At 38.3% G+C, this 18,628-nt stretch overlaps 1 protein-coding gene across 13 annotated transcripts in view; it reads left to right on the forward strand.

The window, feature by feature from the left end:
- myocd (myocardin) overlaps positions 1-18,628 on the forward strand; it is a 112,266-nt gene that overhangs the window by 68,018 nt on the left and 25,620 nt on the right. The window contains exon 1 of one of the 13 annotated variants that reach the window (XM_052571306.1): positions 12,863-13,030. The exons of the other annotated variants lie outside the window; for them this stretch is intronic. Within the exon in view, the coding sequence (XP_052427266.1) occupies positions 12,976-13,030 (55 nt within the window). The 5' untranslated portion in view covers positions 12,863-12,975. Of the gene's footprint in view, positions 1-12,862; positions 13,031-18,628 lie in introns of those variants that run through there. 13 annotated transcript variants of the gene reach the window in all.

Raw genomic sequence — 18,628 nt, forward strand, 5'->3', positions numbered from 1 at the left:
AAATATTATTTTGCTTACAACTTTACAGTTTTATTCCTGTCTATTTTCTGAAGGCTTTTACTGTGATCATTCACACAGATTTTTGTAAAAGCGTTTTCCTAAACACATGGTGAAAATGTATTTGTTTTCTGTGTTAACAGTTTTCTGATGTATGGAGGGATAAAAAGAGAAATCCTAAACATTTAATATAACACCAAAAACAATTACAGGAATTTTTAACCTGAATTTCACAAACAAGAATTTTGGCCTTTTGTGAATATTTAATTAAATAAGGACTTATTTTCATATTTCTTCGTGTAATTAAACAACCGTGGAATCGTGGAGATACATACAGTATCAGTTACTTTTTTACCTTATTCACCTGTGGCCTTTAATTGAATTTAATTATTAACTAGTTGCTTATTAGCATGCCTGTTATTAACATATTGGCTGTTTATTAGTGCTTATAAAGCACATATTCTGTATAACCATATTCTACAACCCTAATCCTAATACCTAAACTTTAATAACTAACTTACTAATAATAAGCAGCAAATTAATAGTTTATTGAGTCAAACATGATAGTTAATGGCTTGTTAATAGCGAGAATTAGATCTTAAAATAAAGTGTGACCGTTTAAGTAAATAAATTCAGAAAGGCCAGTTTTTGATGTGTGTTTGTAGACTGTGCAGTGGTGAATAATCATCTGATGGCGATCTGATCTCAGAGTCATCTGACCGCATGTTTACATCTCCAGCTCTGCTTTCCTCAGTGTTTTCAGTGGAAGAGCTTTGAGAGAAAGTGAGATCACCTCAACTATAAACTCTAAGAACAGAGTTAAGTGGGACTTTAAGAGCAGCACAGCTGTTTAACCTTCAAACCGTGCTTAAAATAAAGCCATTACGAGGTGAATTCATACATTCTGATCTGTCTGTCCGTTAGTTTAACGAGTATTGAATTAGTCAGAACAGACTGAAGGACATGTGGTGAGTGGATGGTGCTTAAACGTTCTAGGAGGAATAACATTTAGACATTCATGCATTTGGCAGATGCTTTTCTCCAATGTGGCATGCATTTCATCCAAGGTATAGATCTGATCACTTCATGCATTGTCTGGGAATCGAACCCATGATCTTGGTGTTGCAAACAATACGCTCCACCATTTGAGCTGTAGTAATGCTCTAACAGTCATTTTAATTGCTTTAAAAAAATTAAAAAAAATAAATGCATGTTTGTTGAATAACAGCACATGGTTTTATCATGCCAACATAAGCTTCAAAACAAGAACATGAGAAGTAAATACTGCTCATAGCTATTCGGTCGAGCATGTGTCGCGCTGGCGTGATGGGATCGTTTGCTTGTTCAAAAGTATTATCAGAGGACGTTTTTTCATGGGTGTTAAGAGCAAACATATGATTTTGCATGTTTATTCAGGTTTTCAGTCTGAAAAGAAAGCAAAAATGCTGAAGACGTAATGTAGTGAATCAGAGTGATGATAAGCCACGTCATTTCCTCCTGACAGCTCATGTGATCATCAGCGTCTCTGTCTGCGTATGTTTGCAGTGAACACTGAAAGGCAGAAGCTGCCATTGTCGTTTAAGTCACGGAGGTAAAGTTGGACCATCCTAGTTATTCTCACAGGGTCACTGTACGGCTCTGTCATCTCCGTCGGACAAACGCAGGCAGCTTTATGGCATGTGACGCTGTGGGAACCTGCCTGGACCAACACAAATACAGCCCGGTCGGGAGGAAAAATGGAGCGCTTGACAGCACGTTTCAGTCTGGGCCATTTGGAGGTGTTTGGATCAATCCAAGACACGAAAAGCCAAATATTTTCACTATTCAAAACTCAATCCTTTTTGATGCAGTTCTGCTGTGGTTTGACGGGAGACTGACATTTCCTGTCAGAATGAAGGTCAGAGGTCACAGAGATGCAGTGAGTTAACAAAGCTGTTCATATTTCAGCTACAGGAAACATAGAAGTCTTCTCTGTAAACCATGATATTTCCTAGAAGTGTGTTTGCGAGGTGCATTGACCCGAAGGCTGGTTTAGATGACTGTTACAACATGCAGTGGGTTAGTTAACACACGTGTCTTCAGCTTTTTATTCTGGAGAGGAGCTTGGTTTAAAGAAATCGAGTACAGAAAACGTTCTTAGTGTGTGTGTGTGTGTGTGTGTGTGCGTGTGTGTGTGTGTGTGTGTGTGTGTGTGTAATAAGTGCTTTCAAATGATTAATCGCTATTAATCGCATCCAAAAAAAAAAAAAAATTGTTTACATAGTTTATGTGTGTTTACGATTTATATTTATATGTATATATAAATACAAACACATTCATGTATATATTTAAGAAAAATATGTTGTTTAAATATTAAATATATTATAATATAAAATATAAGAATATTAATATATAAATGTATGAACATATTAAATATGTTAATATGTTAATATTTATATATATATATATATATATATATACACACACACACACACACACACACACACATAGCTTACTGTCTAACTAAGATCGTTAGTAACTAGATTTTTTGCTGAATAAAAAGTTCATAAGAACAGCATTAAAAAAATATAATAAATCTTTTGTTTTCTATTTCAAAACAAAATAATAATTATCTTTGGTGAACTAATTCACAGAAGAATGTGTGCCCTTAGCAGATGCTTTCTTAGCAAAGTGACAAAACGCTGCACAAATTACAGTAAGTTCCAAACAAACAGCAGACCAGGCTGAGAAGATCAATCTCCAGCAACCAAAGATATAAAAAGACCTCAAACGCAATTCAGTCGCTAACCAGTCGAATACCTTGGCAAGATGCTACTGCACAATACAATGGATGAGTCCTTAAAGACGAAAAAAGAGAAAGATTAAATGCAAGTTGCACAGACAAATGTGAAGTGCGAGTTTAATGGCCGACATAAACAAGGGGAACGTCTGACACTGTCTAACATCTCCAGAACATTTACACAAAACACGGACATCCACATCTCACATATGTAGCATGACGTTCTTCAAGAGGTTTTATATATAATCGATGTGGAAAACATAACTCCGCGCTCACGAGACACGCCAAACTCATTCCTCAACATATACAGTAGTCTTCAGACTAAACACGCATGTTACATGGAGTTCATCTGATCCAAACATGTACAACTCTCTCTTTCCAATCATAAATCAAACTATGAAAGCAGATCTCAGTAGATTTGTCCTCTCCGATTGAGAGGAGACACAGCATGAATCTGTTATTTTTCATACATGTTTTTGTTTTCACTGAAAGCAGTAGCAATTCTTATAGGACAAATCTATATCTATTTGGAGTGATTTGATTTTAATTTTAGAGGTTAGAGGTTTTGCAGACAATATATAAATCATAAACATTTATAAATATTTTTTGAGGGCTCTTAAAAGTGTAAAATGGTCTTACATATGTATGTTTTCCTGCCTGCTGTCCACATCTTTGCTCAGGATAGTACAGTAGCACAGGGCTTTCTTGCATGTTCATGTGTGCCTTTACAGCTTTTGAATCATGTCCCAATTTGATTCAGCAGTGTGTGATTTCAGATTTGATATCTACACTTGGGTATATTTCAGTTAAAATGTCTCTTTTGCTTACAATAATAATAATAATAATAATAATCTTGTTCTGCTTATGCTTTACAATACGCAGTAAACAGGAGTAGTTTAATCCGATCCAGATTGTTAACTCGTCTTTTAAATTATTAATTTAAATTCTTTTAAATTATTAAGAATAATTATATTTGTTTAGGGATTCATTCTTCAGTGGCTTCACTGCATAGTATTCATTACCTAAAAACAGCTAGTTCATAAGAATAATTTGTTTGTGAATCAGACTTTATGTGTCATGCATTCCTTATGTTTTAGGAATTTCCCGATATGATCAAGCTTTTTTTTTTTTTTTTACTTAGCGGTATCGCTAAGTTTTACTTAGCGGTATCGCTAAATATGGTATCCATATTTTATGTCAGCTGTCATTAAAGAGAAAAAAAGTCAAAAGTATGCCGCTAATAAAACTATAAGAAGAAATGTGCATGCATGATGCATGAGGCCCTGTCCCAAATGCAACACTTCATGTGCACTTGCAGTTTTACAGACTTACAATGGCCTCCGCATGCACGAGCATCCCCTTTGTGGCTGTTATGCGATCCGCACTTCTGCCAAGCCCGCACTGGGGCGAGTTCCACAAGAGGGTCTGCCTGTAGACTTCTACCTGACACTCAAAGCGGCATTACGTCATGAAAGTGCAGACTCAAAGGAAGACCACAAAGGTGCCAATTGGGACAGGGCCCGAGAACAAGTGAGATCTGTTCTTGCATGTCACATGTGTTTGAGCTTCCATATTTAATGCATTTGATGTGAACTTTTGTAACAATCACTCATTCATTTAATGTTTAGATGTCGTTGTCATAACTCATTGCTATGGTTTGAATCTTGCTTCAAAACTGACTGACAGACAGGTGTTCTGATACTGTGACCTTCATGCTTTCTAACCTTGTCTCTTCTTTTTTTACCTTTATGTTGCAATTATTCTGCTTATTAAGTTTACATCAGTACATCATGTGCAAATATATATATAGTGAGAGTGTGTATTTTATATAGGTCACACACACTCTAATTTTAATAACTCTATTGTATTTGATTTGTGCATCAAACACTAGAAAAATACAAGTATCGGTTTGGGACTCAGAATCGGCAGATACTCAAAATTCAATGACTCGGATCCCTAGCATGTGTGTGTCTGTAATTCAAGTAAAACATGTATAATGCCTTGCAGACAAAAGTTAAGTCTCGAAACCTAAACAGCCTCAAAGACACAAGATAATAACAATAATCCAGATTAATGGACAGTCTGCCCAAGCCACTGCAATTTTGTTCTTGTTGTGTTTTGTATTCCAGGTGGATGTTCTGCAGCTCAGAGCAGATCTCAACCCTCACAACACAATAAATCACATCTTTAGTTTCTCTTGAGGTTTGGCCCGTGGTCTTCTCTTGTCAATTCTGATTCGAGGTTTGTCTCTTCCTGACCAGTGTCTGAAGAAATATCGGTTCAGTCTGAGATGCGTTTAAACTGACGCTCAAGTGAGGCCTTTAATAACGACTACTATGTTCAAGAAAAAGCAATGCGTGTGAAAGCTCCGGCATCTCTGATAATGTTTGATTGGGGCTGATAAAACCAATGAATCATGTAAAGCAGAGTTTGATTATATTAAGATGTGAATTCCTGATGAGGTTCTCAACAAAGCTCTTTGTTAAAGGAGTCATAACCTCTGAGAATGTTGAAAGACCAGACAAGCTTTTCTTCACATACCAAGAAAGAGAAACAGATTTCCTGAGTGTAGCACACAGACGGCTTTTGCAGAGCAGTTGTGAGTGTTTACCTGTGGACGTGTGCGTCTGTGAGACAGCGGCAGCACGACAGTAAGCAGAGACGGGTCATTAACGACTACAGCGCTAACTGAGACAGAGACCATCCAGCTGCTTTTCTGCCTCTGTCTCTGCTGTTGTGTAGTGTGTTTTGAGATAAAAAAATAAAATAAAAAATACATATTTTTATTAGTAGTACAGTAGTATTAAAAAATGACTGTGATTTTAACGGTAAAGAACTGTGAAAATGTGTTGCATTTCAAATTTTGTTTGAATTTGATGTTTTTTCTTTGAAATAACTGTTTCTTCTTAATTTTTTCTCTTCTGTTATGTTTATTAGGTTTGTATGTTACATAAAATGTTGTTAAATTAAAGGGGGGGTGAAATGCTATTTCATGCATACTGAGTTGTTTACACTGTTTAAGAGTTGGATTCCCATGCTAAACATGGACAAAGTTTCAAAAATTAAGTTGGACGTCTGTTCCCAAAATACTCCTTCCGGTTTGTCACAAGTTTCGGAAAGTTTTTTTCGAGTATGGGTCTGTGTGATGTTAGATGGAGCGGAAAAGAAAAAACAGCATTAAGGGACCAGTGGATGGAGTTTATTTTTACAGAGCATCAACGGAGTTGTGCAAGTGTTTGTGTTTGTTCCCTACATTTCGAAGATGCTTGTTTTACAAACAAGGCCCAGTTTGACGACGGATTTGTGTATCGTTTATTTCTTAAGGATGATGCAATCCCAACGAAAAAGGGTCACGATCGTGTGTTGGAACCGCAGGCAGTGAATAAAACTGCTTAAAATATCTCTGCCTCCTTGTTAGTGCGTCCGCCTCCCATGCCGGAGACCCGGGTTCGAGCCCCGCTCGGAGCGAGTCGTTGCTGCTGCTGCTCTCTTTCAGTTTCAGCCTCGGGATCTGATTCTGGATCATAAATATACGCTGAATCTGACTGTTAGCCATGGTTTGTTTTGGATGATGGTTTTTTCCTCAAGGTAATGTCACAGCTTCCGCGCTCGTGATTCTTTAGCTCCGCCCACACGTCACGCCTCCAGTCGGTCGTATTTTTCCGGGAAAAATCGGTACAGACTATCTTTCTCTTATGAATATAATAAAACTAAAGACTTTTTGGCGTTATGAAGGATGCAGTACTACTCTATAGGTACTCAAGATTAACAGGATATTGAGTGAAAACGAGCATTGCAATTGCAAATTTTGCATATTTCAGTTTAATGAGTCTCACCATGATGGTGTTTAGTGCTTGTGTGAATGACACCGTGCACCTTCTATGTATCTTACTATTTAAAAGCTGCTTGTGATGGACTTTGTTTCGCCACGTGACTCTCTCATCACCACCTGCTTTTGGTGGTTACCAGTGTAATACAAAATGTACAAAACAGATTTCAGTGCTTCAATAAGTTCGTATATTAATATTATATCAGTTAAATTATGGTATTAAACTGTAAATATAAAGTAAAACCTTTAAACCTACAACAGTGTAACTGTATTTTTTACGGTATTATTCTGGCAACCACAGCTGACGGTTTTTTACCGTATATTTTACGGAATATTTTTAACAGTGTAGTATCGGTAATACAAAATTTAAAGGGGGGCTACAATGTTACGTGTATTCATAGTTGTTCACAATGTTAAAGAGATGGATTCTCATGCTAAACATGACCAAAGTTAAAAAAAATAATAATAATTTGGATTAATCACAGAGAATTTCTATGCTGAAAATCTTACTTATGGATTGGTACAAGTTTCGGCTGTTTTTTTTTTCGATCGTGGATCTAATGAGGTAGACGACGGTGGAACTCCTTATATGAGCATTTCTCTCAGAAAAGCGCACCCACGAACAGTTTGACCAGAGGAGAGCGAGATCGTGCAAATCAATCAGCTTCATTGGGAAATCGTCGGCAGCGCTGCATAGGATTTGTTTGAGAATGTCTCCAAATAAGTGTGTTTTTGGATGTGAGGGAAAGTTTACCATGTTCTGCTTCCCAAAGAACCCAGCGTTACACGAACAGTGGATGCTGTTTGTTTTTCCGGGGCAGAAACGGAGTGAAGGAAGTGCGTTGTGCGTTGTGTGTTCTCGTCATTTCAGTGACGGCACGCCTCCAGGAGCTCAGCTTTTTCGGGAGAGAATCGGAAAGCTGTATTTTTCTTTTATAAATATGATAAAACTAAACTTTTTGGATATATGAAGGATGCAGTACTACTCTGTAGGTACTCAAGATTAACATAAAATTAGGGGAAACTGTGTATGTTATGTACCCTTTAATTATAATAATTATATCTATATTTGCATATAATTTTACGTGTAGTTTTTCAAGGTCTGATTGGCTGGTCTTTCCAACCATGAGATGTTTCGCAATATTGTCATGGCGGACACCCAGATACACTATAATTGTATAAGTAATACTGTTTTTGTGCCATGATATGTAGTTTTACGGGTTTTTTTTAGTTGGGAATATACCCACCGAGAGCGGCTTACCTTGGCCAGACCTTCTGGAATTTTCAGCTGGCTCTGATGTCTCTATAGTGGCTAAACATGGGATATAATTCATTTTGGGTGAATCATCCAGCAGTCTTTGGTCTTATTAATCTATCATTTGTTCCAGAGCAAATAGTTTTGGCTGATGTCAAAACCTCATTGTGTTATATTTTATATCACTTTAACTTCCTCGTACAGAACAACCTCCTGGACAGTAACCAATCTGGCTTTAAAAGCGGCCACTCAACTGAGACTGCCCTGCTCTCTGTTACTGAAGCCTTGCGACTGGCAAGAGCAGCTTCAAAATCCTCAGTACTCATCTTGCTGGACCTGTCTGCTGCTTTTGACACCGTCAATCACCAAATTTTCCTGTCCACCCTCAGAAAGATGGACATCTCTGGAACCGCACTCTTGTGGTTTTAGTCCTACCTCTCTGATAGATCCTTCAGGGTGTATTGGAGGGGTGAAGTTTCTAAGTCACAACAACTTGCTACTGGGGATCCTCAAGGCTCAGTACTTGGTCCACTTCTCTTCTCCATCTACATGACGTCATTAGGATCTGTCATTCAGAAGCATGGCTTTTCTTATCACTGCTGAACTCTCCATTTGGACAGTCAATAGCTAATACTTAAACTAATAATAAAACATACTTACATTAGCTGCTTGAGAAGCTCCAGATTGTCGTCACAAAGTCAGAATAACCTCCTCTCCTAGGTTCATGAAATGGACATCCATAAAATGTGTTGCTGTCCTGTTGTAAGTAATCTTAAAGATTCCTAAATGCATCTACTTTTGGAAGGCCAAATAAAGTGCTTTTGCTTTCGCCTAGAAATACACAGCATCTACATGACATGACTGTTTCAACACTAACTGTGTTACTGAAACCACGCCTTCTTCTTTGCTTAAACATTTGGGCGCCATTACGCAAATCTTCCCACATAGTGATGTAGATGTGGGGACGTGTTTAAATGAGCCGTTTTAGAGGGGCTTGGCAGAGTCTTAACTTTGATAAAGAATATCTCTTTGGATTTGAGACTTTAGTCTTTGCAACTTAACAGATCTTCTTCATGCACCAAGAGCATGTGACACTCCAAAGAGAAAGGAAAATTTTTAATCGCTTCATACGACGCTTATATACGACGCTTCATACGACCAACCACTTTAAACTGTCAAACTAAGATTTGAATCCTTGGTGCAAGGAAGTAGTTCTACACAAAATAGGGTTTTTAAAGACACTCTTTTGTTGTATCTTTTTATTTACATACTTGTGCTGTTGAATTGTTGTGTAAATGCAATATCACACTTGTAGTCATGCAATACGGCTGTATATTAGCATGCTGTGCTAGCTGTGCTGATATACAGCCATATCACATTGCTACTGTGTTATTGCTCATATATACATTTAAATATGTAGTTTGTTCATAAAACACACACACACACACACACAAATGGCATGTAATATGTACATTCAGTGGTGTTCAAATGTCCATATTGAAAGTCAGTTATTCAAATATAATATTTAATATTAATTTGCTGAATATCATTATTATTATTTAACTATTTATATTAATATTATTAATTAATATTATTTTTATTATAAGATAAAAAAAATATACAATATTTCAAAAATCTTTTTACATTATTTTTTTTTTACATGATCCCAGACTTTCTCTGAATGTCCATTTTCTATCAGTCCCAATCATGTTTTTCTAAGCCCACGTGTCTCTCTGTGTGTCCCGTCCTCCGCTCGTCCTCCTCCTGCTCTGGCCTCACTGGCTCCAGTCGGGACCCTGTCTGTCTGCTTGCGGGACCCTCGTCTGAGACGCAGCCAAGAGCTGTACGATCCCTCACCGAACTCCTGCTCAGAACAATTCAGACGGAGCATATTATATAATTATTGTAAAGCATTGTTTTAAAAAGTATTTCATAACGTCTCAAATCGGACAATTCCTGGCGTTTGGAAATGCAGCAGCAGTTAAAAGACATGAATAACAAATGACACGAATAGGTCCCTAGACACGTGTATTAATCAAAGCGCAGACTATCTGCTGACAAAAACCTTCACTGTAATTTGAATTTGATTTCACTTCAGGTTTTTTTTTTTTTTTCATTCCACTTTAAACGTTCCCCAAAAAGAACCAGAAGAGTTATGCATTCATTCAAAGTGTAGAAATGTTTTCACTGGAAACTGATGAATGATGTTTTTGACTTCTAAACACATTAAATTATACAAAGACTAAGACATCATTTATATTAGATCTTGTGTAGAATGTTTTGTGATTTTCTTTTCACAAAAAAAAAAAAAAAAACGTTCAGGACGCCAATAAACACATGCTGAGAGATAATGATTCTGATGAATCCAGTATGGTTTGAAATGCTGGATCCAGGGAAGAAAACGTCGCGTTCCTGCGCTCATGCTAAGACGGATGCCCCGTTAAAGTACATGTGTGTGCGTGTTACTGTATACAGCCACATATCATGAGCCGGAGGTGTCAGATGTAAGATGTCACACCGCAGACTCAGAGCCCAATTACAGGGAGGATTAGGACGGGGCTCAGTGACCCTCGCAGGAATTCACAGGGATGCTCTGTGTTCACTGTCAAACTCTGGGTCGCACCCTGCCTTTAAGTACTTTCACCTGCTAATTAAGCCGTCCAAACTCCAGTCATGGGGAAACGTGTGCGGCCAGACGCTCTTCCAGAGAAAAATAGTCGGTTCACAACTCAAGATGTCCTAATGTAAATATTTGAGCTGGCTTGTATACTGGAGCACGCTCGACTACGCGTGGCAGAGGGACCGGACCGATTCTGGTGCCATTAGCGAGCCATTTGCTTTGCTTAAACTCCAGCTGAAGTGCTTGAAGATGTGAAGACGTGAGGCCGTGTGGCTGTGGGTTTCTGGACAGGAGGAGTTTCATCACAGCTTCATCTCAAATGGTTCTCCTAGAATACATTTGTGCTGTTGTTTTAATTCTTTAAATCTCAATCTTGCAATCATGACACATATGAGTGTTTATTGTAACTGTGGCTTTATATCTGTCTATAACTATTTATTTTTCTCACAATCCCAAATCTATTTCTCACAGTGTGACTTATCTCACAATTAAAATGTTTTACCACACAATTTAACTTTATATCTTAGAATCGCTTTAAAAATTAAAATTTGACTAAATCTCTCAAAACGACTTTGTTGCTTGTAACCGTGGCTTTATATTTTTTATGGCTATGCATCTTTTTGTATTTATCACATTCCCAACATCTATATCTCACAATGTGACATTATATCTTACAATTTTTTTTTTTTTTCAATTGTAAATAATTCTTGCATTAGGGATTTTATGCCTCGCATTTTGACTACATATCTCACAATGTGACCTTAAATTTCACAAAGCGGATTTTTCTTTTAATTGTGACCTTATTTGTCACAACTGAGATCTACTGAGATCCAGTACAACTTTTTTTTTAGTTTTTTTCTCTAAATCTTTTTAATTTCACTTTTAACATTATAACTAAAAAATGTATAACACAAATTGATTTTAAATATGACTATATTTTGCACAATTGCAACTTTATTTTTGCAAATGTCAAGAATTCTCGCAATAATGATTTTATACCATACAATTATGACTTTAAACCTCACAGTGTGACTTCACAAAGAACCTTTTTTCTTGTCGCAGCTTTATATCTTGCATTTACGACTGTTTCTGGAATTGTTTCTGTCTCTGTTTGTATTTCTCACAATTCCATCACTATATCTCACAATGTGACTTTTTTTTATTTTATTTTATATATTGAATATTTCTTGCAAAAGTAATTTTATATCTCGTAGTGTGACTATAAATCTCCCAAAGCAACTTTCTCCCAAAGCAACTTTCTTTTAATTGAGAAGAAGTGAAGTGAAGTGACATTCAGCCAAGTATGGTGACCCATACTCAGAATTTGTGCTCTGCATTTAACCCATCCGAAGTGCACACACACAGAGCAGTGAACACACACACACACACTGTGAGCACACACCCGGAGCAGTGGGCAGCCATTTATGCTGCGGCGCCCGGGGAGCAGTTGGGGGTTCGATGCCTTGCTCAAGGGCACCTAAGTCGTGGTATTGAAGGTGGAGAGAGAGCTGTTCATGCACTACCCCCACCCACAATTCCTGTCGGCCCGAGACTAGAACCCACAACCCTTCGATTGGGAGTCCAACCCTCTAACCATTAGGCCACGACTTCCCCACTAATTCATGACTATTTTTCACAAATTCCAGCTTCATATCTCACAAGATAACTAAATCTCGCGGAGCAACTTTATTTATAGTAATAACTTTGTATTTAAATAATGCAAACGTGACTTTATGTGGGAAACTCTCTGAGGAGATCTTCTTGAGTTTGTGATGTTGTGGCGACACGCGGTCATCAGTCAGATTAGCAGCAGATGAATGCATCACGCAGTAAATGAGAGGAACGAATGGGCACTGCCATGAAAGCCCGGCAGCCCAACATCTATTTTTAAATCTATATTTGTACACTTTTGATTAAACTGATTGGAAAAGCCTGCTCAAACCACACAATGGCACATCACACGATCCTAGATGTTCTTACAGCTATTTGCTGCAGTGCCAGCACTTCAGTAATGCAGGCCGGAGACACAGTGAAGCCCTGACCAATGGTTTGACAGCCTGTAGGAGCCGGAGGAAGGGCTGCTTGTTTTCCCAATGGAGAATCCAACACTACAGATAAGATAAAATGTATCGACTTGAGCGATTGGCAACATGTTGCCACACTTAACAGATCATATGGCAATCAAAGTATTAATGTCTCCCACACTTCAAATGAGAATCATTCTGCTACTAATTACAACCACATGTTAATTTGGGATTGCTCAGGGTTTGTTTGTGCCCATGTCTGTGTGTGTGAGAGAGCTGAAGGAGGTGGGACTCAGTCGAGCCTCCTCAGCTTTAAGACCCTCCCAGCAGAGCTGCATATCAGTTTCTCTCTCATGGAGCGGAGAATCAGTTCTGCATGGGACCAAAGCGCTTGAGCGCGTGAATGCATGCGGATAGTGTGTGCTGTTAGAGGCTGAAGCGACGCACTTGATGCTTTGACACTGGAACACAATGACTCTACTGGGATCTGAACATTCCATTCTGATTCGCAGCAAGTTTAAATCAGGTGAGAGCTTTGTTTCACCTCCAAAAGAAATGCGTTTAAGAAAACTACTTCGGAAGCTTTGTTTATTTCCCAGTGCATGATTAGTACTTACAATTCACAGAATGTTTGTGAGTTTGTCACATACACTTTACTTTGGAATATGAAGCTAGTTTTGTTTTAGACTTGTTGGTCGTCGCATACAATTTTAGCCTCACTGCTTCCAAAAGCCTCAAGTGCTTTGATAAAAGGGTCAAAGGTCATCAGGTACCGCTTAACCTGTGCAAAACCATGATATTATTAGTATTTTCGTCTTGTTTTCCAGTAAAATTATCTAAACTTTCGTAGATACATTTGTTTGATGATGTTAAGATATTAACAAATTCATCAAAATTAAACAAGTTTATGCCTAAAATAAGAAAGAAAGAAAAAGATGTCAGTGGGATCAGAAAAATATTATTTTTCTTCTTTTTTTTCTTTTTTTCGTGTTTCAAGCATAAATTCACTTCATTATGATTTTTTTTAATCATATTTGTTTACATATGAATATATCTTCATTTTAAGACTGTTTAGGTATTTTTATTAGAAAACAATACAAGAATAGTGAGGAAGAAAATCATCCAGTGTAAACACAAACTCTTACATCTGGATTTTGAATTACTTCACACTTGTATTGTTTACTATCTTTGTGTTGCTTTCGAACTCTTTCTCTGTCTCTGTTCCACTACTGAAGATGTCCAGTGTAACATGTACTGTGAACAATGCTGCCATCTTCCTGATGAAAGTGTTACTGAAGAACCACAGTGTCAGAGTCTCTGAAGATCTTCTTTGCTTCTGTTGGCCAACCATCAAGATTTATGGCCCAGCAGACAAACTCTAGCTCATAGCTTTCCTCTCGAACGCTGCGTTTGATTTCACAGCAGGCTCTGGTTTGGCACAGTAATGGTTTACTGCTCAAAATTACAGACAAAATTGAGCTCTTCCTTCAGCGAAGGGAAATGAGCTCTATGCTCAAGGGAAGTGGAGATGTAAGGCCGTTCCACACAGTGGCATGATGGGAAAACTTAAACATTGGCGTGTTGTGAACAGCACACATTAGCGCTCTGATGCAGCACAGATGTGAGGTTTGTAGCTGTGTGTGTTGGCTGTTCAGCGAGCGAGCGAGTGTGTGTGTGTGTGTGATTGAGCTGTTCTGATAGGAATCATACCATATGTTCCCTGTGGACGTGTTTGGCTCATTGGGGTTCTTCAACAGGACATGGGCGGCCATGAGATTACATAACCCGTTTAAATACTTTCTATACTCGTGCATCTGAGGTCGAGGTCTGAAATGTTGTCACTGGGCTTTTAAAGAGATTTACAGACACATTTATCTTGTTAAAGTTCACAGGCATCTAAAGGCTATTAATGTTTTTGGGTGGCAGTAGATGTTTCTATTAACATACACATAGTAAGAGCTTCTGATAACCTATTCCATAGAGATCAAATTGACATATTAATACAATTTATGTGTGTAAACATTTAAATATGAATGTAAACGATATTGGGTTACAGTAATGTAAATGGAGGGGGGGCACTTAAAGGGTTGTTTTTGAAAATTCAAAATAGCAATGAACTTCTCATGCAGATGGAAAATTGCAAAAAATTTAGAAATCTGGGAAATAATTTGTTCCAGTAAAATATGGAGTTTGAGTTTTAGTAGGCAAAAGTCTTTATATTCTTTCTACAGACATTCCTGTGTAATATTTAAGTCATCTTTATGTGGAAAAAATCTGATCTAAGTGATAGAAATGCACTTAAAAGTTACATATTTTGCGCAGTTGCACAGTACATTCATATATAAAAAAGCGCAAATAAACCTGTACATTAATGGGTTATTTTCCTCAAAATAAAAAGGGTCTAAACAATGACATTGATAAATATTTTGACGTGCCATTGGCATGAAAACAGAACATGCCAGGCAGAAGTTAAAGAGCCATGGCTGGTTCCTGTTTGCTCTTTGTTTGTGCATGCATGAAAACACAAAAGCATTTGTGCTCGAATCTCCCAACATACCTCAGATTCAATCCTCACCCACAGAAGATGAACATTATGACCTTCAGAGACCCTGATCAACACATAACTATTTAGTGTTTGCATTTTTAAAAATGGAGGTTTGCCATAGAAGAACCATTTCTGTTCCAAAAAGAACTGTTTTTAAAGGAAGAAACATTTTTAAACTTAAAACAACGTTTTATGAAATGGAAAGTTTACACACTCTTAAAAATAAAGGTCCCAAAAAAGGTCAGTACTTAAAAGAGATTTTTTTTTGTTTCCTAGTGTGAAAATATTTAAATCTAGATAACTTTTTCCCACTATATAAAGAACCTTGCACCGTGGCTGTTAAATGTTCTTCAAGGAACCACAGATGCCAATGGAGAACCTTTATTTTTAGTGCATAGAAAGTGCTTGATGTCTGAACTCTACGGTGTGCTTGAGATGCATCACCATGTGCCTCAGAGTCTGTCTGAATGTGCATGTGTCACGGCTGCCTGTGTCATGTCAAGATTACAGCCTTGCTATTTACAGGCAATGCAGTTAACGTCAAAGTTCAGGGCATTTGTCATGCAACTCATGACATTTGAGTTTAATGGACTTACACAACCCAAACAAGACAAAGTGTGTACGCTAAGAGTTTAAATGGGGATATTCTAACATAGCATGTGTATTGTGCAATTGCATAATTAATACGTAATTGTTCTCATTAGGGCAAATTATACAGGGTACAAGTTGTTTTTGCAGGTATGTGCCTTGAAGACAACGGCTGCAGCTATTTTTGTGCTATTGAGTCAGATCATCTGGTTTTGATTGTGGAGGGCTATGTGATCCAGTTTGTCTGCAAAGCTGTGATAATTCTTATTGAGGGCAATCACTGAGGGCAATCATGGGTCTGGTGCTTTCGTTTGCCCCGCTAAAATGTGTCATGTTGCCAGAAGGCATTTTTCCACTTTGGGCTTTTATAAACTAGCCTGTTTCTGGAGAGCAAACGTGAGGTCCAGAGACGGTTCTTATAGCGAACAAACAGCATTAAAAGTTTGATCTAGATTGGTCCAGATTGAGGTTCCTTCCATCCGCCAAAAGCAGACTGGCACTGCTTGTCTCAGTTCATATCAGCGATCATGTGAGAGCTGGCAGTGTTATTTGTGCGTGCGAGGTTGTGTAGGTGTGCCAGAGCTCGACATCATTAGATTTCTCTTGTTTGTCCACATACTTGCAGTGCATGACAGTTGCTGGCACTGGACACAGAAGCACAGGTTGTATGACCTAAACAAAAGCAGATGTATGCAGATAGCTGATGCATGATCTCAGAACTACGAACACGCAGCCATCAGTCAGTCCGCCGGCTTTTGTCGACAACACAATTATGCAGCTGGTTGATTGATTGCGATGATAAATGGAAGAACGAATGGACGATCCAGTGAACTTTGACAAGAACAAGAACTGTTGCATGTCCACACATATTTCAATAATATCTCGCGAGCAAGAATGCTGTGAGTGTGATGGTGCTGTTATACAGTTCAGTAAACATCACTGAGTAACTTACATTTTTAGACACAATATTGCCATTTACTTTGTTTATTTTTCCTCCGTAAATGAAAATGGTTCCAGATGAGTCGAAAATACAATCAACACACTGTGATTGGATGAATTGCTCGAGTGAGTGATTCAATGACTCTCATAAAGACGGTAACTTGTTTTGTTCCTGAATAATTCAGTGTTTTGAACAAATCGCTTGAGTGAATGACTCATTAATTCGCTTATCAAGAAGATTACTTGTTTCTTAATTAATCAATGCTCAAGAATTGAATGATTAAATGGCTTACTAGTAAAGAAACTTAAGGCCTGTTCACATCAAGGACGATAACTATAAAGATAATGATACGGCTCTAAAAATTGTTCTCAGTATTAAGGAATAGCCACAACACAGCTGTAATGATGAAGGTACAAAGTAACAAAATCGTAGGGATCAGTGTTTTGAACAAATCGCTTGAATGAATGATTCAATGTCTTGCTCATAAAGACAGTTGTCTACTGTCCAAATATCCCCAGACTTGACCAGTTGACTACTTATATGACATATTTTCTATATTTGGCCCATGTATTAAAGTGAGGATGTAGACCTCAAGTGTGTGTCAAACTCTTCATTACCTGATGGGACCAGTCCGATCTCACAGCAACTCATTAATATTCTATGAGGTGGCTAATTCGTATGAATTTGTACGACCTCATTCATACAAACTGAAATGTTTTGTGTTAAATCGCACATATTTTACGAGTTGCACAATTTGTATGAATTTGTACAAATGTCCTTCACGTAACCCCGCCCCTAAATCTACACATCACTGGGGTCTATACCGATAGTAAAAAATTGTACGACTGAGTTTCGACCAAATTCGTACGAATTAGCCACCTCGTTAAATACGTTTGAATTGGTTGTGAGATATACGAATAGTGTTAGATTTAGATTTGTTTTGTTCTGTTCAGTAGTCCCTATATCATGACACAATATAATTTGTGGCGATTAAGTGATAAAAAAGCAGTTGCAAATGTTGTACACAATAAATATCACCACATCTTTACACCAATAACACGTGCAACACTTTGTTTTTCCACGAATAGCGCTCTAGAGTCTGGATTTTGTGTGCATTCAGGGCACTGCGCTTTGGCATTTTTAAGACCTGGGTGAGTGAGTGAGTGAGTGAGTGAGTGAGTGAGTGAGTGAGTGAGGGAGTGAGTGAGTGAGTGAGTGAGTGAGTGAGTGAGTGAGTGAGTGAGTGAGGGAGTGAGTGAGGGAGTGAGTGAGTGAGTGAGGGAGTGAGTGAGGGAGTGAGTGAGGGAGTGAGTGAGTGAGTGAGGGAGTGAGTGAGTGAGTGAGTGAGTGAGTGAGTGAGTGAGTGAGTGAGTGAGTGAGTGAGTGAGTGAGTGAGGGAGGGAGGGAGGGAGGGAGGGAGGGAGGGAGGGAGGGAGTGAGTGAGTGAGTGAGTGAGTGAGTGAGGGAGGGAGGGAGGGAGGGAGGGAGGGAGGGAGGGAGTGAGTGAGTGAGTGAGTGAGTGAGTGAGTGAGTGAGTGAGTGAGTGAGTGAGTGAGGGAGGGAGGGAGGGAGTGAGGGAGTGAGTGAGTGAGTGAGTGAGTGAGTGAGTGAGTGAGGGAGGGAGGGAGGGAGGGAGGGAGGGAGGGAGTGAGGGAGTGAGTGAGTGAGTGAGTGAGTGATTCAACCACTGTTTTTTAAATACAATTATTGGTTTTGTTCCTGAATGAATCAATGTTTTGCACAAATCAGAGTGACTGAAACATTCTCAACACTAATGTTTCTACTAACATCTGACTGGAACACGCAAACACATTCAGAGTGATACAAACAACCTAATGTCCCATTGCTGTTGAACTAAATGTCTGGTAAAACGTAATTTATAAAGAAGCAAAGCCATTTTTCCCCCCTTATTCTTCTTAGTCTTCCATACAGTAGATTATACACAGACGTAATACATGGAGACTCGTGCTGTGACAGGGTAGATTGCTGTGATGAGAGACACACCACACAAAACAAAGACAAAAATGAAGCAACAGACCCACAAATATTTC

Source organism: Carassius gibelio, chromosome B12, assembly GCF_023724105.1.
Source record: "Carassius gibelio isolate Cgi1373 ecotype wild population from Czech Republic chromosome B12, carGib1.2-hapl.c, whole genome shotgun sequence".
Lineage (NCBI taxonomy): Eukaryota > Metazoa > Chordata > Actinopteri > Cypriniformes > Cyprinidae > Carassius > Carassius gibelio.